The sequence below is a fragment of the Ascidiella aspersa genome, chromosome 4, assembly GCF_963924565.1.
Source record: "Ascidiella aspersa chromosome 4, kaAscAspe10.2, whole genome shotgun sequence".
Classification (NCBI taxonomy): Eukaryota; Metazoa; Chordata; class Ascidiacea; order Phlebobranchia; family Ascidiidae; genus Ascidiella; species Ascidiella aspersa.
The window spans coordinates 27637097-27660750 of NC_139450.1; the positions used below are offsets into that span (position 1 = coordinate 27637097).

Below are 23654 nucleotides of genomic sequence, written 5' to 3' on the forward strand. Positions count from 1 at the left end.
TTAATGTTGGCCAGTACTGGGAGCGTTATTCTACACTCAGTTTAGTATGATGCATCACTTGTCGACAAACCCGATATTTTTACGACATGTGCCAAAATACGAGTAGCCATAACACATATTACAACGTTCGAAAAACCTATGGCGTTTACAAGATTTTTAGGTTTTGGAATAACCAGCCGCTTAATACAGCCAATTTCAGTCTGGCCATATGATCTCCTTATCTCCTTTGGAGTCATCTATAGGTAATTTTAACTCAAGTGAACCCTTTATTGTGAAGGGATGAGGGCTGACTAACTCAACGGACTATGTACAATGGTATCCTCTGTAAATAAACAGCCCATCTTAAACCGTACCTAATAAAGCAACAGACATTGGTAAAGCAATAATAGCCCTATATAGACTTACAATAATTGTACTGTACTGAGTGATGCTTTTAGAAATGCGTATAAATAGTTTTGCCGTATTTTAATGTTTTGTCGTTCTTTATCAACCTACCACGGAGATTTCCGTGATCTGCTGTCTGTTTCGCACTATGTAAATCACTGTTTTATCTATATACACGCACTGTGCACCTTTCGTTATTCCTCCACAGCGTTGTTTGCTTGTTTGCAATACTGTTAATTGCATTAAATGTATATCAGCACTGTACGTTGCCCAGTGGAACAGAAGTCGACGTCAAGATAGAAATAAATATACAAAGATCGCTTTGCGAAAAAAGTGAAGATGGTAGCCGCTTAACAATAAGAAGGTAGTTCGATGGGGAACCGATAACTTTACGCGTCGAGACGCGATAGCTTTGCCTGCCGCGTTCGTTGAAATCTCAAACAAACTTTTCACAAGAAGGAAAGCCAGTTGTTAGCAGTAAAGGAACCTAGCAAAATGAGATTTTTTTTTCTGAACTTCAAACTATTTTTTTAATAAAAATTAATAGTCAAACTTTTGTGGTTTGAAAAATCGAATTTGCTGCAAAAAACTGAAAAACGATTTTTTGCTAGTTGGAAAACTGTTGCTGGTAAAACATAAAAATCAAGATTGGTATTCAATGCATGAGCTTGATTATCAATTCAGAACAAAATTGGAAAATCAATTTCTTCGCAAAAAAAATTCGAAATCGAAAAAAATCGAAATGCACTGAACTCTAAACACCGAGAAAAACTCGAAAAAAAATGTGGCGGCCAAGGTTTGTAACCGCCGCTTTTTCAGGTGTTAAGAGAATTCAGCAGCATACCCAACAACGCCAATTGGCCGGGCCCTGATACATCCCAAAGCAGCCTTATAATACGAAAAGTAAACAAGGCGATTCTATACGACAGTGGCTTCTCCCAGCATTCGATTTCTTCTTTGCAGGTTCTTTTCCCTCAGAGCGACATTTAGGATCTCTTTGACGTGCGCCGACGGAAACCAACCGCGCCCTCCGTCGGATATTCGCTCGCCGTAATACCATCCGTCAGAGGTCGTTTCGAGCAGAACGTAAACGTCCAGGATCTGTCGAAAACAAAGCGAAATGGGTCAAAAACGGCAATTCGTCTCCTAGAAAGTGTTTACAATTTAAAGCACATAAGTTTAATTAAGCAATTACTATTCGAGCATTATAATAGCTTGCCAAACCTAAAAAAGTTAACCTAGATCAGCGGTTTTTATTCTTTTTCAGGCGAAGGAATAACAGCGAAGCTTTGACGACTCATTGTGCTCACTGAACTTTTTACTAGTGAACAAACCATCAGACAAATAAAATTGTATTTCGAATTTAAATCATATAAGCCATGTATTCGTATTTTCTCCGCAATATTTGCAATTTATCTAAGAAATCCGGATCACAACTATTCTTAATCAATCTATCTATCTATAAACACTGCAGTCGGCGACTTGACTAAATGATCCAAGGAAACAGTTTTCGGTCGCGAATAATGGGGTTAGAACGCTGACCTAGATGTTAGCAACTCAGTAGACATGTTGATAGGTTATTATTAGTTGATAGGTTATACTTTAGGATACAAACGTAAAATTTCACGACAAGGTGCAGCAAATTTAAATCGACTTTTGCTGTGCAGTCACTCACCTTAAGGGTTATCATGTCCGGTTCTTCCGTTCGTAATGACCGTATAACCTCAACCTAAAGGAAGCAAAAAAATAGATCTATACCAACAATAGAAAACGGAGTTGCCTCGCATGTGTGGTCCCAATTTCCACTCATAAATCCAAAAGGAAAAATTACATACATATTAAGGTTTTTAAAACCCAAAACCAGTCCAATCTTGGTGTTTCGAGAAACGTTGTTTTTATTTTCGAACATGTTTTGGTTCTTTTTAACATTAATTCTCACAGCATTACTCCAAAAATACAAACGTGAAACCATTGTATGGTCTACCAAGTATTAACTTGCCTGCAGGTTGGAGCTGGAAATTGTTTGTTTTGGCCTCGGTTGGTTGCTCAATACCGCCATCCAGCGGGCTTTTGTGCTTGCCTTGTCGGCTTCGAATCTCAACTCCGACCTCTGGTTTTCCTGAAATGGAAAACAACATGTTCCTCCAATTGGCTGCATTAAACACCAATCAAAAAATAGTACTCTATAACGGAGTAACCGAATAGACGCAAGTTGAAAAGTTTTGAAACAAAAAAGAAAAGACGCCGAAATTTCAGAGATCGTAAGTGTGAAAAATTAAAAGAGAAAAATATTGAAATGTGTATATAACAATTAGATTAAATGTTGTTTAGTAAAAATGCTCAAATCCACAGTATACCAGGTAATTCAGCGTCCCTAATAAAAGTCCATATAAGCGTATAGCTGGTAAGTAGGTATACACTTATGAAGAAGTAAGCAAACTATAAATGAACAATTTCCATATTATACAATTAAAAATCGGACCGAAATTTGTCATTTAAGTCTTAAAAAACCGTTTGAAGTAAAAATATTGACAACCCAACCAAGCAAAAATTGTTAAATTTGATAAACGATTATTAATTTGGTTGTGGTTATGTGGGAGTTTGATCACAGATTCACCAACAGTATGTCTTTTAGTAGGGGGCAAATCGGGAAGATATTCAATGGTATACAAATAAGAAAATCTGTCTTCCCGTTTGAGAGCAAATCACAAAGATGTGTAAGTACCATCGAGCTAGCTAGAAGGCCAAATTCGTTAAGGTCATCGTCCGCGTGACAGTCATGAAGTTCACCAATCTTATTGTTTCAACAAATGAAGATGCGCGTATAATTTTTGACAAAAGTGTGATCCAGTATTTTACTCGGGTGTTTAAACCTTGAGTTTTACCGGTTTGCAAACGCGTGATCGATAAACAATGATTTCGAAATACATGAAGATAGAGCACGAGGCGGTAAGCTTTTGCGTTTTGGAGATACCGTGTAAATCAAGGGTTACTGAACTTTTTCTACCGCGGATCCGAAGTTTTTTGCTACGCGTGGACCACGGTGAGGCAAGAAAATTAAGAAATGAGCGTCATAGATTTACGTCACAATACAAACAAAACTTTATAATTCTGTTAATTTTTGTCCAAAATATGTGAAAGTAAAATGGAGTCTAATTACAGTCAGTGCAAAACCGAAATTGGTTCCTTTAAAAATATATTTTTTTAAATGTACAGTAATACTTTAATTAGGCATTCAAAAACCGCTAAAACTAATTCACGAACGCCCAAGTAGTCCATGGACCGCAGTTTAAGAACCCCCAATGTAAATCAAACAAACGCAATGTCAACATTAAGTGCATTTAAACAGGACCCAGACAAACAAGCAGCTTCAAGTGTCAGGATGCCCGAAAGCCGCTCTGATAATAATTTATTAATGGTTCAGCCCGCGCGGCTAAACTTGTATTTCAACAACGTCGAACAGCACCCACTTGGTTTTGCTCGATCACCAGAATGAAGCCGACTGGGTCGTTAATGACGTCACGGCTACGTAGTCGTTCCTTGCTGCAGTAGTCGGAGACGGTGTAAGAGTCGTCGCTGGGTAAAAACAAAGATTGTTGAAGATGTGGAAAAAAGTTTTCGGGCGTAGTTTTAAGTAATTTCCGGTCAACATAGAAAACCTGAACCTAACTCAAAAAAATTTTAAACCAAATATTTTGTTAAAGGAGTCAACGTCGTCATTGTTCCACGATAATTCATAAAGGTTGCATAACGAAAGGGGTAAAGAGAATCAATAAAAGATCAGGCAAAACGGAAATAATTAAGGGACAAATACATGTCGTCAAAGTTATTTTTATATATTTTAGTCATGAAACTGGGCAGATGATGGCTATCAAATGATTGGTTTTGATTTTCGTAGAAGTCAAAGCGAACCTTATACAGAACTTCAAGTAAGATTGTGTAACATTACGATAAAATTATCAAACAGATTCAAATGTTACATTGTCGCTGTAAAATTGGTCCCTGCGCAAGTTTTACACGCATTACGAGCAGCTTCCCACAGATAAAGATTTGAATGGATTTTCATTTGGATTTTCGGTCTACTAAGTTCTATATTAAGTTTAACCTGTATCGCTGATGTCAAACAATAGACGGAAAGACAATTACTCAAGTGAACACTCCCACCTTCTGGCGTCCACTTTTCGTGGACAAGTGACAAGTACAAAATAATAATAGATTTGAAGGAAAATTACGTCACAAAAAGAATCGTGAAAAAAAAAACGATAAAAAAATGAAAAAAAGAAAGGAACAAATCTTAAATAACTAAAGCAATTTACGAATGCAAAAACACTTTTTGAACAATCGCCGTCCTAAAACCCTATTTAACAATTCGTAATGATTCCCAATGAAAATAAGAACTTTGAGTTTATAGGCTTATGGCAATTAACTATTTTAGGTGTTTTAAATGTGTTAGCGAACACGCAACAGATGCAAACCAGAAACGTTTATTTTCACCATTCGGATTGAAAAAGTTTTTGGAGCATATTGGTTTGAGGCTGTAGTAAGACGTAATAAGAATATGGAAGCCCATACAGAAGTAGGTATTTGAACGTTTCGAATAACTCTAGATTCATTTTAGACATCTGTAAAGAGTTATTCGAAACGTTAAAAATGATACCTACTTCTGTATGGGCTTTGGTATTCTTATTACGGATTCAGGCAGATTCTGTTATTCGAAAGAATATTTTGATTAACAGCTACCCAGAGAATAAGAAACTTACCTCTTCTTTTTTGCGATGAGGAGCACGTCGTTGAAGAGGAAGAGACAGACTTCCTGACGCGTGACGCGTTTGAATCCGAGGACAAACTCTTCCTGGATCCTTGTCAGGAGTCCTTGCTTCACCAGGAAGCGGGAGGGGGACACGAGAGCAAACGACTGCCAATCAAGACAATAAAGATTGGTTTTGTTTTTATCGTTTCGCTTTTGACCTTTTAAGCTACCCACGTGTTTTATATTTTTTTTTCACCCGCACTCTTCCCGGCAAGGTCAAGTCGTGGTGCTGTGCTTTCAAGGTCACTTTTTAGTTCCGACGTTATTGTTTGGATTGATAATGTATGTTAAAAGTTGTGGACAAACAAATAAGTGTCATGACATAAATCCAGGTTACTATTACTCTAGTTAAATTATACATGCACTGAAAATGACCCTTGATAAGTTAGCATCATTGTAGAGCATTTTATATAGGCCTATTCAGTGGATGCATTCTTTATTGCAAAGATACAGAAATAGTGAACGTTGGTTAAGCTCGTCTGATAAGAGATCGTTTTGATAAACGAAAATTTTATAAACAAACTAATGTTACGTGTTTACATCACTAAACATTGTTTTGGAAAATTGCGTCAGCAGAACCTAAATAGATAATGAATACTGAAATTTATAAATCAACAGCGAAATAAAATCGATTTTAATACAATCTAGACTCCAGAGGACATAGATTGTTTTTTTATTGATTTTTGAGAAGTCCCGTTCATTCCTGTATTGTGTTCTGAGGGCCAAAGGTTCAAAACAAATGGAATAACATCAATTTCTGAAAAAGAGATTACCAAGGTTTTTTAAATAGATTTTTAGCTTTTGCTAATAAATTTGAGTTGTAAGCAGCGAAAGACAAGTTTTGCTGCCACTGTGTTAACAACGCTAAGCACCATCATAACCAATTTAGCCCACTTAATGGGTTTTCTGAGGACTGAAGCTTTTGTAGTCGTTCTGAACTTGAGTGCAAGAGTTCACTTCAGACCGTGCGCATAAACTAGTTCTAAAAAGCCTGTAGATCTGTGCTGTATTTATCGTGTGTTACGAGCCTGTACCATCGCAGCAAACTCGCATAAATGAAAAAACAAGTACCTGTGTTGACAAAATTGTACTTAACTGATGACGAGCTTTTGCACAACGGTGTTTTATCACGCATCAGGTAAGAGTAAGAAAAAAAAACAGATAAAAACAAGCGCGAAAGTCACTTGTGCGACAGCTCGTCAATTATATTCATTGGAATTTGTCAAAAGTGCCACTTGTTTTCAGTTTTTGAAAAAGACAAATACGGCTATCAATCAACACAGAAATATACCAATACTTTTAATTTAAGACCCGAACATGTGCAGCTAACACTTAAAGTCTGTCTTTGAAAACTAATTAATTTACAAAATGTTGTTACGAAGGCCCGTCACTTTTAAGGCATTCTAGGAAAAACCAACTCACCCGCGAGGATTTGAAATCGAGTTGTTGTTGTAGTTGGATCATTTGTTCAGTTCGCTCCAGCGTTTTCGCGCGTTCGTTACAAGCCTAATAATAAAAAAAAATGTAAAAAAAATCATATATACAAACTTTGAGAAATAAGGCATGAAGTATTTTTTAATAAAATAATAATATTGACTCTACGAATCTAGTTCCCCCAGAAAGCTGTATAAAATTGTTTTAGTTAAAATCGTTGTTTTTACTTCCGACGTAAATTGAGCTCACATTATCTCACCTTTACGAGATTGGTGGTTTCCCTCAAGGCACGTGACGCCGAGTCATACTGGGGCATTGTGATGTCACAGCGCTGCAGTATCGTCTGTTTTTGTAAGGGAGGAAAAAATCAGTAAGGTATGGCGCATCGATAATTGCCTGATTGCCTTAAACTAAGAGAAAAGGTTTACGAACACTGGTTTGCTGTCGGGTTTGTTAAAATAACTTAAATAAAATTAAAATTTTGACAAAATTTGACCTGAAAAAATGCTTTTTTGACAAAATTTTGACCTATTATATATACATTGATTTAAACAACATATTGTTTTTTGAAGTAATGTAATAGTGCCTTGGCGTTGTTAACCACACTAATCAGTTATTTTTCGGGTTTATGTAAAGCTCTCCAAAAATAGGACGCTGGCTATTTAACAAAATGCGATGTAAATATAGCTGGAATACAACGTAAAAATTATCAAGCAAAGACCTAGTACACTATTGAACTAGGAAATGGGTTAATTGCATATCACAAGCGAAAAAATACAGCAAATATTTTTCAATAGATTGGTCAAAATCAGAAATATACAACTGTATAAAGAAAAATCGAAGTTCGAGCTAAACCTAATGCGAAAAACCAGGCCTGTGTGGTTAATTCTGCCTGCTCGCGTATATCGTATATTACTTTAATAATTTGAAAATAATTTTGACAAATTTTGAACTAACGTGCAAATTTTGACAAAATTTTGACATTTTTTGACAAGTCAAAAAATAATCGCGCTAATTATAACCAATAACAGCGAACCCTAATTTTGAAAAAGTGCTCAATTGACCTTTTTATATCAACCAGTTTTATGGAGCCTAATCGAACGCCATAAAACACAAATTTCCTTCCCTTTTCAAACCGGTTTAACACTGTAAAGGAAATGGCCTTGAAATGCCCCTATATGTATCATGTTGCTGAAATGTTTAACTGTGGTACAAAACATGTTTAACTGTCGTACAAAAGCATAATATTTAATAGACATTGAATTGTGATACAAAAACACTACTAAACAAATAATGACATTGTACATAGTTTAGCTTGTTTCACGCGGATAACAATAGTATTACTCTACAAACCTACACTTAGGAAAAGCACGATACTTCAAGCCAGCACATCACTAAGTTTCACATAAACATTCTTACCTATATTCACCTTTACTGAACTTTACGACGTTTGAAGCATTACGACAGGTAACAGTTCGAATGTTTTACAAAACTACTCGACTGGTTGAAGAAAAGAACCACTATCAAGAGGTTTTTTACAACACAATAGTAAAAACACTTAAGGGTAAAACTCACCCCAACGGCACTTACCGCCAACACTAACTTTTTCGAAAAATATCTTTCTTTTTATCACTTTTAGGTCACATCAAGACATCGTCGTATTACGCTACATTCCAACAAGATTGTTTCACAAAGCTAGTCGACTGATTGAAGATAAATAGTACTACTTCAGTGTTGTTATTTTTTAACAAAGAAACATATGAATCAACGGTCACACCAACTGCACATTTCACATCACCACAAACTTTCATTTTTAAGAAGAAACTTTTTTTCTTACTTTTATTTCACATCAAGACATCGTCGCAATACGCTAGATCCCAACAACAAAATTGCTTCCTAAGGCTACTTTTATTCGACTGGTTAAAGACAAATAGTACTATACTTTAGCGGTTTATTTTAAACAAAGAGGCTATGTACCAACCTATAAACCAACTACACATTTTACATCACCACAAACTTCCATTTTTTAAGAAGAAATTTATTTTTACCACCAAGATAACTTAAACACTTACATTGATTTATACGCTGCTAGACTCGTACAAAAAACCCAGCACCACTCTTACGTTCATACTCCTACGATTATGTGAAGACAAGAGTGAAAAGTGACTCACGTCGACCAGGAGAGGGAGCCTCGTGATCCTTTGCATTGGGAGGAGGAGGAAAGAGTGAAGAGGTAGTCCCGCGCACTCCTCTCCCTTCTCGAGATTACGGAGCACCTGGAGGAACTCAGGATTGTTGTCCCTGGAGCAAGGAAAAAGATGAAGTGGATTTCGAGACCAGGAGGTAAAATGTCAATTTGCCAATTCATTGTTGCAAACATTTTTAAGGATTAAGGTTTCAGTTCAGTCATTTGTACGAATAACTCAATCCAAGTGATTTTCAGCAAATATTAATAAAGTCTGATATTAATGGATTGCAAAGGGTACGCTATGCATGGGTGTGTAATGTAGCTTGATAATAACTTGCAGCCACAAAGGTCTAAGTCTAGTAGATAGACATTATCTTGATTAAGACGTTTCGATACGAAATATTTACTTAAACAAAAAGATGATACAACAATCCGAAGATGATACAAGCTCATATCGAAACGTCCTAATCAAGATGTTGTCGATCTACTTGACCTTTTTTGCTTTACAAGTCATAACAAAGCTTCATTACAGACCCGTGCATAGTGCACCCATTAATAAATTCCCAGTATTATTCAATTCAGGTCGTATTTATAAAATTGAACTATGAAAGACTGATAAAATCCTATTGCATTTCGATAGCAAAGACTACACTAAATTAAATTCACTTTAAAAAAAGTGACTTCAAAATGACTAAAGTGATTGACTTAACTCATTAAACGTCTGTGAAAGTTTTAATTCAATTGACTTGTAGTTTAGTGATTTCTTATGAAACACTGCAAAATAAGTTGTTATGTTCTTCAGTTTCGGCGCGTATAACAGTAAGCTTGCTATATGAAGTCAACGATATTATTAATATGGAAAAATATTGTAAATTTGTTTGATTCCCATGACTTAGGCTTGGTTCGTTGTAATATGCTTTGAACTGGAACGACTGGAAAATTAAGACCGTGAGAATTAATTTTTATATAGGGTAAAAACTATTAGAAAAAGAACCTTATCTGTAACATGACTTGACTTTTGTAGATTATGTGAAATACGTTTAACGTGTTTAAGTAGACTTAGCGTAGGTTTTACCTCAAGACGTAGTAAGGACTTTAATTTAATAGGAACTTCGCAATAATCAAAAATCCTACAGCGTGCAAAAATGTGGGAAAACTGTTTACAATTATTTCGCCAGCTACTAATTTCATCAGCATAACTTCGGGACAATTTTTAGGCAAATGGCCATTTAGTTAGACATGTAACCAATATACGTACAATATTTTCGAACTGTACTTCCTAATTTGTTGTTTTAATCTTAAATAAAAAACTGAAGGAGAAACAAATATACACGAAACAAGCTGTCTGTTTTTGAATCGCGTAAAAATAAAAACACAAGGGTCATTACACGAGTGAACTTTCGCTTTATATTTCAAATTGCCCGATCAAATTTCGTACGTTGTAGGTTTCTGCGTCATAACGCCTCAATCAGGGCATGTTTGCCTTTCTCTTATCATGCCGAAGGCCATATGGCGTATGACGATTTATGTAAATTCAATACTCGACTTTTAGACAAAAAAGCGAAAGTGGTGCTAAAATATTAAGAGCATAAAAGTATGTTCTCAATGTCGCCACTAAATTAAGGCTATCGATTGTGTTTTTTCATGAATGGCGTATAGTGTATGCATATTCTGTCTTACAGAGACTTCTTTCACTTTCGACTAAAACTCTTTTAGTCTGTATTGATTTTAGTATTAGACGTTCTTGGTCTTGCATCCAACCGAGGTTCTTAATAGAATTATATGATATTTGTTTTTACATATTTCAATTATTTTATGGTTTTTACTTGAATCGATGCTTGGTAATATGGCTAGAACGTAAAACGAAATGAACTATTAAAACATATCGAGCAACTTGGAGATTTATCTTTAAAAAAACAAACTTTCCTTATTCGGTTTCAGAGATCCCAACGACCTACAAAACCAGGCCCGGTTTACATAGTAGCTTCCAAATGTAGTCAGTACCGTTTTCAACTTATTTCGGTGTAATTTCGCTTAATACAGTGGGGGGAGTTGGAGGCGCACGATATTGGTTAACAAATGGGAATCGGAAATAAAAAAATACTTTGCTATAATAGTTAAAACCATATTTTTTTCTGTGCTAGGGGTGTCCAACATTACGTATTGTATATACCGATACAAATTCCCGATGGCACGAGCAAAAAATACGTCATTGATGGAATCTTTCTGCAAAATTATGTATTGTCTTTAAAATGTGTAGGTGCAATGATTTACAGGGTTTTAAGTCAAACATTGCTTGCAGAAACTGAACTTTAAGTTAGAAAACGCTCGGTTTAACCACAAATAATAACTGAAATAGCTACATTTTTTGTTTTGGATCAGCACCGATATCACCCTGGTATCGGACGACTTCCGATACTGCTCCATTGTATCGGATATCGTTTCCGATCCGATATTATCGGAGATACCTACTTAGTATAACGACAATTGAACTCGAAGTTACACTTGGAGCTGTCAAACGGAGCATTTAAACCAGTGATTCCCAGTGCGCCGCGGCACAATAGTGTCCCTCAAAAGATTGTCAAGTGTCCCGCGAAACGATTGTCAAGTGTCCCGCGAAACGATTGTCAAGTGTCCCGCGAAATGTAATTTCGAAAAAAAGAATATTCTTATTACCAATAGCCATACACGCGAGTATTTTAGACTTTAATACACACTATTCATTAGGCTTTAATAATTTTGAGACATTTACAGATGTTTGTCGTGTATTAAGGACGATTGTAAAATTACTCCTATTGTTGTTTTGTTAAAATTGTGTCGCGAAATAGTTAAGATTTTCTTAGTGTGCCGCAAGCCCAAAAAGTTTGGGAACCACTAATTTAAACCGTAGCAGTACATAACATTGCATAAGAAACGCTAAAATCTCAAAAAACACTCACATAAGTTTTTGCAGCACGCGCTGCTGGTAGGTCTCGTTTGAGCAGTAAGTGACGTAGGGCTGGAAGGCGCCGGACGTGACGTGGTCAAGTATGATGTCACAGACGTCAGTGACGTTGACGGCCGAAGACTTTCGGCGTCTCATCAGGGAATGGTAAAACCTGTGGAGGCGCGGGTATTTAACACAAGTTCGTAACTATTCCGATTCGTTATTTTTTACGAAAAACAGGAAAGGTTTAAATTGTTATAATTGAATTGTTATTTGTCGGTTTATAAGGAATCTGTTTTACATGATACGTCAGTATCCCTGGTGAAACGTCGATCTATTATTCCTGGAAGAGCAACACTCATATATATATTATGCCTGGCAGCAATAGCTTATTTCAGGAAAGGTTTACATTTAAAAAACCTAAAAAAATAAAATACACTTACAACTTTGTCGTTGTCATTATAAAATTATGTATATTTAAGAGAGCCTTTGAGTTCTGGTTGGGAAATTTTATATCAAGATTATTTTTTGAAGCATTCATCGAGCTCTTGTTTCTCATTGAACAAAAGCACTTGTAACTTTGAAAGTCTGACAGCTATTTCAAACCCTTAAAAAACGTATCTTTTGATACATTAATTTTGTAACCCTTGCCCACCCCGTACGATGTAAATTTACAGGCGTTTCTAATTAATAGCTACATTAATTAATTACGGCCGTAACTGGGCGGCAATTTACGTTATTTGACAGTGAAAGTACTTGGCTGTGTAGTTAAGCTTCACAGTCGCACACAACGCTTTCAATTTAAAATTACTTTCTTAATTTAGCATGGTAAGTGTCTTTTCATACACACCTATTGGAAAATTGATTTTCATTCACGCCGGGAAAGAATAAAACGTTAAAACAAAAGGCCCTTACTTTCGACTTGCTGTTCTGACTGCCTCGACGTTGCTGAAGAGATGATGGAACTCTGTGTTGGTGATGCAAGCACGCAACTCGTCAGACGCCATGAAGTAGTTCACCAGCACGTTCAAACTGCGCAGGTACGAAGCCTCTGAAGTCATAAGCTCGAACATCGACTGAAAAAACGGATAAGGCGAAGATTTTTAGAGTGTATTGTGAGTTTGTGACAAAAAATTGCGTTTAAAAGGAAAACGAAGAAAAAGTTTAGTTTGACAATTTAGAATCAACAACAACAACACGAAAACTTGAAAGCAAATGTTAAAGTATCAAGATTCGTGATTTGAAGCAATAATTTTACCGTTATATTTGCGGGAGATTTGTGCATTACAAAAGTGGTGCAATATTACATTTGAGACAGAAACAAGACAACAAGGGTGGTGGTATTAAAACATTGTAATTTAAGATTAAAATGAAAACGCACACACACTTAGATTAGTAATTAACTTATTAAGGTCTATCGCCCCACCTCTTGTTAATTTCAACACATATTACAATTAATCAAAGTGCTATTCCACTGTATTCCACTATGATGTTAAAGACTTGAGTTGCACTCTAATCGATTTTCAAACAACTTTAACTAGGGGAGTTTTTATAAAACTTGTTTGAATCACGTACGATTTTTAAGTAAATAAGGTAGATTACTATTAATAAACCCTGTTTAGAGGTAGTTTTAAAAATGTTAGAAGGCAGTGGCTGAATACGATCCTGGACAAAAAAGGTCGGGAGCCACTGGTTTAAAATGCCCAATTAGTCAGGTATCTGACGAGTAGGCTACTAATACTAACCACCCAAGTACCGAACAAAATATTACCGCAATTTCTTGAAATTAGCCTTACATTTTTACATGCTCGACAAATACGTTGTAAATTGTATGTTTTCGTTGCCATATCCTAAATGCCAGGTAAAGACCGGGTAATTAACTAGTCTTCCAGTTGGTTTGCCTCACCTCTTGCCGCTTTCGCTCCTTGGGACTGATTCTGCTCAGAGTGTCACTCTGCTGAACTTGAGGGAGACAGCTCCAGCTCTGACGTTGCATGCCCTGCCGGTTGATGCAGCTACCTTTCACTGCAAAGAATACATTACGTGGTAGCCTTGTCAAACTAACGCATTTCAGTTCAGTGGTAAACTTAGGGATATGCCGATTCGGCCTACAATAGTTCATAGCCTATTAATTCATTATGGAACCTGGAAATGTAAGCAAAACGGTCTTGAGGGCCTACAAAGAAATCTCTAGTAATTTTGTCATTCGTCATCCACGTGAAAAGATTTACTAAATTTGATGATATTCAAAGAATGTTTGACATAAAGTAAGCCCTACAAAGAAAGTATATTTAAAGTTTTCAATTAAAGTTATTTCCGATAAAGTAAAAAATAATTTGTGGAAGGTGTGTGATTTTGCATTCAACGTTAAAATAAAATACAACCGCAAAGTTAAATTTGACATCCTGAAGTCAGATCTAAACAAATAATAAGGTTTTTCTTTTTGTAGAAAAAGCTAACTAAACGTTTGGCCAGTGTCGTATGATTATCTACAAAAAGATGTGCATTTTAGGGCTAAATTAACCTAAAGTCGAGTATACACATTCCATTGATTTTGTAATAACGAAGAGTTTTATTCAAAAACTTTTATAACAAAGACTGTTTTGGCTGTAAACGAGTCCCGTAGGGCAATAACGTTCAGAACAAAACCGCACTTCTGGCCACAAGTGTTTGCAATAGGAGTGTCGAAGTCGGGACAAAGGCACACGTTGCCTGAAGAGGAATGTTGGTATATTGCGAGTCTGCGGTGTGGCTGTTCACATTGCGCCGCATGTTAACAACAACTCTGGCGAACTTAAGTTACCAACAACTCCTCAACTTTCATCAACAACTATTTTGCTAAAAGCACCATTCGAAAATGGATTGGGTCTTACACGTACGTCTGTTTTATTCAAAATGGATAATTTAACAAGTCGTAGAATACTTTTCAATCTGTTGAGGCCAACCAAGACGGTTGATTTGGCTTTTCTGCCTAAAGGTTAAAAGTTAAACCCGCGTCTTATTTCTCTGGAATAAATGCCAAAAGTTTAAGTTACCAACCGGATTGGTTGGCGTCAACAGATGGAAACGTATTCTACGACTTGTTAAATTATCCATTATGCATAAAACAGACGTACGTTTAAGACTCAATCCATTTTCGAACTCCATAAAGAATTTATATTGGCTTCAAACGATTGGTGGTTTTCACAGTGGTTTAGAAAATCAGTTTTATCAAAGAGTCGAATACATGCTTGGAGTCGGGATAAAATCTTGATTTTGTCGAAACGTAATCACTTTTTTACAAAAATGTTATACGCACCAACCAACAACAATAAAGAAGCAAACAGGGATGCAAGACTTTGCTTTGCACAGCGCAAGTGTGTCAGAATTTTCTTACAAAATAGTCATATATGTAGACGAGTGATTTCCGTGCCTCGAGAGATTAACAAGTGTGCCGCGAAACTTTTTGTAATTTCGGAAAACAAGTTCTTTGTATTACCAATAGGTTTATACACGCAAGCGTTTTAGACCTAAAAACGCACTATCCATTACAAAATTGATTATGTTACGATAGTAGAGTTACTAGATATTGTTGTTCTGTTGCTAAAGTGTGCCTCGAAATACTCAAGATTTTTTTAGTGTGCTGCAAAACAAAAAAGTTTGCAAACCACTGATGTAGACTGTAGTGTTGCGAAGAACTAAGTTAATGACTTGACTTAAGTGCACATAAATCACTGTAATGTATGTCTTGAAGCGACTTACGTGATTCCATTATGAATTCGTCTTCTTCGTCTGCATTTGTGACACCGCGTTCTTTGACTTCCTGGTAGAGAACTCCACCAGAACTAAGGAGGCTGGGATCCTAATGCAAACAGAAGACGAAAAACGTTAATAAGGGAATAAATTATGCCTTTTGGGTGAGCATTGGGCCCTGAGAGCGGGGTTAGTACCTAGCGCTATGGGTTCTTCGGGCCCCAAATAAAAGAATATTAAATAAGGCCCAAAACGTAATGAGTTCAGGATGAAAATGTTTACAAGGACTAAAAATTGCTTGTCAAAGCGGACAGATAAAATGTCTTTTCGAATAAGTATTTTTTGAACTTTACAAGACAAGTGTAGCCTATTCAGCTTTATAAAGGATACAGTTATAGTCGGAGCCTATTTTTTAAACCCTGATCTCCCATAAAAAGAAAACGTAAAATATGATTCTCAAGTGTAAAGGTGGCGTGATATAATCCCGAGCGACATGCCATTTAGGCATAGTATCTCACTATGTGTTTTGCAGGTTTTCAGCAGCATTTTTGCATGCGTATTTGAACAAACAGTTAAATCACACCGAAAATAATGCATATTTCAAATGTCGACCTAAACAAACCCCGTTTCTTTCGCTTAATCCCAGGGTGAGACAATACCATAAAGCCCCGTTCTCACTTACTACTCTTAAAATATTTATACTTTGACCTGATGAAGCACGGCGCAAAGCTTGTCGAGAATTTAAGACAATGTGTCTTTATACAGTGCAATCTGATTCCTCGACTCTTAATAAAGCAACGCCGCAAACTTCGAATTTAATTACACGCTCCACTGACCTCGGATCGCTCCTTCACGCTCGAGAGACTTTCGGAATGCACGAGAATCTTTGGCGGCGTGAGAATGGCCCGGTGGTACGAGTTGGTCCGGATCTTGCGAAAGGTCTTCGGCAGGCTACTGCAACGCACAGGATTAAATGGCAGCCACTCCCCGACGTTGGGAAACATAGCACGGTCCCTAAGGCCTTTAAGTGCATGGGTAGTTAGTGGTTTGTAGGGATGGTAAGACTATACCAGTGTTGTACAATCACTAAAGTTAATTGCGTGACCTAACTTGACTGTTTTTTTGATATGATTTAACTTAACTTTAATACCTCGGGCAAAATGCCTGGACTTCAATTGGAACTAGAATACGGCCCGATAAACTGACTTGGGCTTAAGTGTTTTAAATGAATAGAAATAAAAACTGAACTTTGTAAAATTGCGTTAAACTTTGATAGCTTTTATACAGTTTTTGAGTCTTTTTGGATACAGAAAGTAAGTTTGTGCCGTAAAAACCTTAAACGGTTAACAATTAGAAAGAATCGTGATTAACTAAATTCAAATGCTCCGGGCCAATAGCCTGGGACAAACATAGGCTGGCATATTAAACAAATCCGAGAATGCATTTTGACTAAATCGCGAGACTGAAATGTTCAGTGTCATGGTGTCGTATTTAGCCCACTGCAGACCGGTTATATCGGGCGGGTGTGCTGTCCGATATGTGGTATCGAGTATCACTAGTCACGACCAATTCGATGATATTAGATAATCCTTCCAGATACATGACCAAGCAATCAAGCATGTACAGTTGTGCACACTGTTGTTACGAAATTAAAAGCAACTTAAGATCATGGCGAAATCGTTTGATGATCTCTATTCAACTGCTGGCGAAAAATATACAAAGTACAAGTTCAACAATGCTGTGTCTTTGTAGGTTCTGGCAACTCTACGGAAGGCTTTGGTAATTCTTAGACCACGACAACCTGCACAACCTGATCGATAAATACAGTTTTTTTTTGTATCTTGGGGAAACACTTAATGCTACGCTATGAAATGCGGGACTGTTTAGATCGATAAAATATACATGCCGGATGAACTGGTGGATTTTCCCTCATAACTTAGGCTCGTGTGCTGTAGGAAAATATCGAGTTTTTACGATGGCGCCGCGGGAAATTTTATCATCAGGACAAAAATTGTCGAAATTTAATTTTTCGAAAGCTTATTTGGTTTCAACAAACACACAAAACAACAGTTTAAAAAGGTATAAATAATCCAATAATTACGCGACACGGTGAATCCAAGCATTGTTTTTGACCGCATTGTTTTTGACCATGCATTAGTTATAGCTGTGGGTTAGGTCAAATCGCGTTTAGCCAAATTTAACAACCAAACACTTTGTCAAATTACAATAGGGCAAAGTTTTGGGGATAAAACAGGATCATTTGGCCTGGCTGTAACAGGACAACTAACAGTGGCGGTCTATACAAATACTTGCTGCGTGCTGTTTACTGGTCGATAGATTTTATCCGTGGATCAGACAGACTGGCCTGAGGCTATCCTCTACGAATTCGAAGGATTTGGAACATTTGCTGCAATCGGCCGTGCATAAATTTTTGGCTCGCAAATCCCTGGGTTTTAAATCGCAAAATCCCTGGGTTTTAAATCGGAAAGCAGTCTTTTTCTGAGGTAATGTACAATACTAAGCGGCTCTAAAGTGTCACTTTGTTTGCAATAAATCAAACTTTCTTTTGCGATAAGTTCAAACACCGTTTGTTTTTTAATGGATGATTACTGTATGGTTCAACAGAAAGCGAAATGTCCTAAAAATGTCTCGACTTTTGTAGTCAATTAACAATGCAACCACAACGCTATATCATTTATATCGCAAATCAAAAGCACATCTGCGGCAATAAACAGAGAGTTACTTTTAAAACTACTTCTATCATAACTTATTGTTTTCTTAAAGATGATGGTTGAGCAGAAAGCGAAATGCCTTAAAGCTGCACTAAATTCTTGTGGCAAATCGAGGTTAATGCTATGACCTCTTGCTGTGCTAAGTCTTGCTAACTCCTTCAACAAACTATGTTTGGCTCACCTCATTTTAACTGTGTGAAAACAAATGAGATGCACATAGAGATGCATTTTCAACATTAAACTGGCGATACCCTTTCCGTTTCAACCAACCCGTATATTATATTAAACGCTAACTTTTTTGCAAAAACAGGCGCATTTTCTTCTCTCTTTAAACATTTCGACACACACGTATCATCATTACTAAGCGAAAACAAAGATAGAAATCAAAACAAAATCTCTAAACCCTGATATTGCAAAAATCCTAATCTTCGAGCGAAGAGGGTTTATCCCTAAATGAATGTGTTTTACTGCTTTCTATATCAGGCTGTGTACACCACGTGTGGTCTTTCTGTGCCAAGAAATCAACCGGGCTTCACTTTCTTTCCGCGTATGGAAGGCTGTAAAATCGCGCACACGCCGAGCATATGTTCCATGTTAACGTTACGAGGGCAATATCTTCTACGATTTGGCGTTTAGGGCGAATGTACCGACGCTTGGGTGATAAGCGACCCGCAACCAGATTTTCCAAAAATAAAGCTTTTATTTTTGTTTTCTTCTGTAGCAGAGTTTTTATATTTTGATTTACCAGTAATTCATATTGTGTTTATAATAAAAACGTCGTCATACAAAGGGGCATTTCTATCCCTACATGATTTTAACCTTTGTAGAGCATGTTGCTCTATCATCATGAATTCGTTTAATCCCTAAAAGTATAAGATTGCGACTAATAGTAGATTAATCATTAGACAACAGAAAAATGAACGCATGATTTACTTTTGGGACAACATAAGAAGTTTAAGAGGATGACATGTCTACATCGTTCCTACAAACATCCTAAACTACCACGAATTAGCATAAAGTTAACAACCACTTGGATACACCAACATTTGTTGAAATTCAAAAGTCTAATACTGAGTTTAAATCGCTATGATCATTTTCAGCGAAATTGAAGGGTATCTGCGGAGTATTGAAATGCAATATAGAGTCTCAAAGTTACAACTCACAATTTACGCAAGAAATCAGGCGATATCACCTTAACCAAAAAGGTTTTTATATATGTATATGTATTTGTTTTCCAGTTAATAAGTGCGTTTACAATATGAGAGCGCGGCGAAACCGGAGCGTTTTTGTTAAACGAAAGCAGTCTCGGCGCTTGTTTGTGATAACATGTCAACCGCAATGCAAAGGAGGCGGGCCTGACTCTGTATTGACCTGTGTTTTTTGTTTCTCGTTTGACAAATTGCCTTTGCGTTGATCCGTCATGCTAGGGCAAGGTTGGGAGGTAAGTGCAAGTTCGTTCATTTAAGAAAATGTTTCTTTGTGATTTCCGTGGTTCCCAAACTTTTTTGGTTCGCGCCACACTAAAAAAATCTCAACTATTTCGCGGCACGCTTTCAACAGAACAATAATAGAGTAATTTTACATTCGCCCTTAACACATGACAAACTATATGTAAATGTCTCAATATTCATACCTGGCAATGGAGAGTGCGTGTTTAAGTCTAAATTGCTTGCGTGTGTGCCTATTGGTAATACAAATACTTTCTTTTGCGAAATTACAAAACGTTTCGCGGCAAACTTGACAATCTCTCGAGGCACACAGTTAGGGAATCACTGCTTTAAATCCATAATATACCAACAAAGCAATGAACTCTAGCCGACACAAACCAGTTTTATAGATCGAGGTTCATTACAAAAACAACACATAAAGCTTTACTATATTTGTTTGGAAAATTAGTGCGATTTTGTTTATTTGAAGTAGCAACACATGGGTCGCGACTCGAACTTAGGTCGCCGTTGATTTTGATTGGGTTTCATATGGTGGGATTTACGCCTACACAAGTTTCATATTAACCGACTGCACTGGTTTCATATGGTTAGGTTTATTGAGAATCTTGAGATCTAAGAAAGATGTCTAAAATGGAAAAAAATCGGAAGCAGTAAAAAGATATGGCTTTATAAAACAATATATGCTAATGTCTTAAAAAAATTCAGTTAAGATAATTGGTTCGTCAAAACGTCGCTGTTAAACATGCGCTAAACATTTAGGTCGAGGCGAAAAGCGTTGGAAAACACAAAGCTGGTCATCTGCAGACACACGAAGGCCAACGAAAGGTCGCAGTTCAACCTAAAATGAATATTCAAGGCAAAATAATATTTCTTAATAATTTTTCAATCCTTGTCAGCATATTTTGAAAATGTTAAAAGACTTTCTACCTATTCTGTATGGGCTTCAAATGGTATCGTACGCCAAAAAAAATAGAATACGTTTCGGCCAAGGCGTTTGAAATTCAGTGTTCATTCTGTTTTTATCCCTTTTAGCTGTGAATGTTCTGCGTTGGCGGCACGCAACAACTATCCTATAATTCTTTTATCTCGTACTACACATTGTAATTCTTAAATACGTCTATAAGTATAAATCGAACGAGTGCAGTACACAAAGCCCATATGCTCGTGGAACTGGCTGGAATATATTTGCTTTTCGCAATTTAACACCGTATATAACATAATCGTAACACGTCCGAAAGGGCTGAACTGAACATGGTTAAAGGTGCTTTAAAAAAGTGCAGGCAGACCACTTCTGCTCGTCACAACACTTTCACCGTTGGCTGGACATTCCTGACATAGCGTAACCGTTTAAACCGCAGCTTAGCATCACAGGTAAGTCGTCTGGGTTTCGGTTAAAACCGTTTTCTACAACATTTTACTGGTTATAGTAAGGTGTGTTTAAGTTATATCATTACCTTGAATCAGAAAAATGCAGCTGGTACGCCTCAGGCGAAATAAGGCATGCATTCGTCTTTACCCTTGTAATAATCCCGTGTTAACTGTTCACACTAGTTGAACAAAATAGCTATAGCGTGCGAGCTGTTATAAGACAGCTTACTGTTTTAAAGTAGCTCTGTTTGCCAAAAAGCATTACTTTTTTAAAGACCAATCTTTTCTATCACCACAATTAAAATGCCGAATTTTATTTTTTGCGGAGTTTCTTTTTATATGGAGGAAACTAATAACACTTTTATGGCGCAGTGACTGATCAAATTCGACTGAACTACATAAGTCTGTCACTAATAGAGTGTAGTTAACATTTTCCTGTGTGCATTTTGCACAAAAACTCTTGCAACAGCTATCACCTTAGAATAACCCACCTCAGTTTGAATAGGACGTCCAATGCTATGATATTGATAACAACTCGCCTAACAATGTCATTTTTCGAAACTGAACAATGGGCTTCTTATTATCTTATCATAATACGATACAGCACGGCGCACACACACAACAATTGTCGCAATAGCAAATTCGGCCTACGCTACACTGCTTTGCCTAAGCTAAGCTCCTTCGACAGTTGGACACCTGAACATCACTATAACCGGTCACTTTACATCTGCACTGAGATATCACGTTACAGTCAGCTTGTGTTCAACCGTGCAAAGTTACCTTAACCACTATGCTGAACGCAGGGCCAATAATCGTATGGAAAGCAAACGGCGTCGAGGCTTTTATGCACGAAAGAACGGTTAGAGCAGCACACTTATACGCCCGAAACTCAAAACACGAGCGTTCGGCAACCGCCAATGCTAAAAATGACTAGCCACTAGCCAGGGGGTCGATTTTAGCTAACAAAAATACACAAGAAGCTGTGTGATTTTCGTGTTTATTTTGCACGGAGCAAAATCGATCGGTTCGGAGGGGATTTTTAGACTCGATGTCGGACATATAGTCTTAACGAGGAGGAGATGGTTAGTGGGAAGAATTAACAGCGTGTTTAGACTCCTTTAATTCAGTGCTTTATGACCATCTGTTATGGGGCTAGCTAAACATTAAGCTTAAGTTCAACTGAAGGCTTTGGCGACTCAATTTTCTTTACTGAAGTTTCACTGAAATTAAAGTCAACAAAACATAAAGACAGCAGCGCAAATAAGTGCAAATTAAATTTATCGTTTTTTTATGAAACATAGCTTCAACATTTTTTTTTAATTTTAGAAATCTAGCTCAGAACTAACCTCAAAAATTATTTTTGACATTTTTCTTAGCTTCTAGTAAACAAAACAAACATATGGAAATGGCATGAATCAGTAAGAATGTAATTTATACGAGTCATTTGAAAGGTATTGCTTACAGAATTTTCCCAAATTTCGGCGAATTTTTGCTTAGAACCAACACGTTAACTATACTGCAGGCTGCGAACCAACCAAATCTAACGACGACCCAATGTTGGGTCATGACCAATGGGTTGAGAAGCCCTGCTTCACGAGCTCGCCTCGCTTACCTAGGTCAACATCACGCCCACACGCGTTAAAACAGCAATGACTGGTAATGTGAAGAGGCTGACAACAGTGTCTGGCGAGGCGACTTGCGACACCGATTTAACCAAGTGTCGTCATCGCTGAAATTCCCAGCGGAGACAGGATAGCTGCTGCTGCTGCTGCTGCTGCTGCTTATCTACACGCATTTCGCTATATTTGCGTCCAGCTCCATGCTGCACGAAGCATGTAGCATTTTGTTTTTGGAGGTTTGACTTCATTGCCCGCTTGGAAATTTTAACAGACCGCAACTGAAACACTAACTTCTAATTCTAGACTGTAGAGTGTAGATATAAAGGTATAGGCTATGTTTTAAATCACAGGGGGATTTAGGATTCCTCTTAGATCAAATACCATAAAAACACCGCATATTGCTGTCATGGGGAAAGTGGGACAGGTAAAGAGGGAATTTGAAGCTTTTTGGGAGCAAGTTTAAAACGCGATTTGATGCTTATAAACTCACAGGTCTAAAACAGTGATTCCCAAACTGTGTGCCGCGAGCCAAAAAAGGCTGGGAACCACTGGCCTAAAATGTGAGAACTTAACCTATTGTCTTACCATTTGCAGATCTTGTAAAAGCCGGAAAGAAGTCGGTCAGTTTCTGCTGAGAAGGCTCTGGCTCGGTCACGGTTTAGCCTCAAATAACACAGCGACTTACTTATCGTTGATGTCGTCGCCGAAAGTGTCGTCGCCTTCGTTACTTCCGTCATCATCTTGAGCGTCATAGACGTGTCCTGTTCCGTCACAATGCTCCATAACGGTCGTGCGTCGTTGCCCTTCTAACACCGACTTGCTAGTTTTCTTCTCAAGCTCAACAAGACAACAAAACAGTTTTGCTCCGCTGTGCAGAATGCGCCCTATCAGCTGCGATGCTCGGCTTAATCACAAGAGAACGCTTTGCCACTGGCGACCAGGCAATCAGGCAAATTCGGCGTTCAATCGAAGGTTGGCTGGCGGTATACACTTCAGGCTCTTGCCGCGGCCCT

General features: G+C 37.3%; 1 protein-coding gene across 3 annotated transcripts; it reads right to left on the bottom strand.

The window, feature by feature from the left end:
- Positions 1–607: 607 nt before the first annotated feature.
- LOC146157274 (rho guanine nucleotide exchange factor 26-like) lies at positions 608–23654 on the bottom strand. 3 transcript variants are annotated; one of them, XM_083386611.1, is made up of 14 exons: positions 23327–23654; positions 16311–16425; positions 15484–15583; positions 13649–13767; positions 12658–12818; positions 11756–11914; positions 8800–8929; positions 6888–6971; positions 6617–6700; positions 5145–5299; positions 3855–3960; positions 2384–2503; positions 2060–2113; positions 608–1485 (listed from the first exon to the last, which is right to left on the bottom strand). In XM_083386611.1, exons 1-14 carry the CDS (start codon positions 23422–23424, stop codon positions 1303–1305), a joined length of 1668 nt encoding a protein of 555 aa, XP_083242737.1. In that variant the 5' UTR covers positions 23425–23654; the 3' UTR covers positions 608–1302. The 3 variants fall into 3 exon arrangements, with proteins under 3 accessions (XP_083242737.1, XP_083242736.1, XP_083242738.1); XM_083386610.1 differs by having other exon boundaries at positions 16311–16428; XM_083386612.1 differs by lacking the exon at positions 23327–23654 and having other exon boundaries at positions 16311–19550.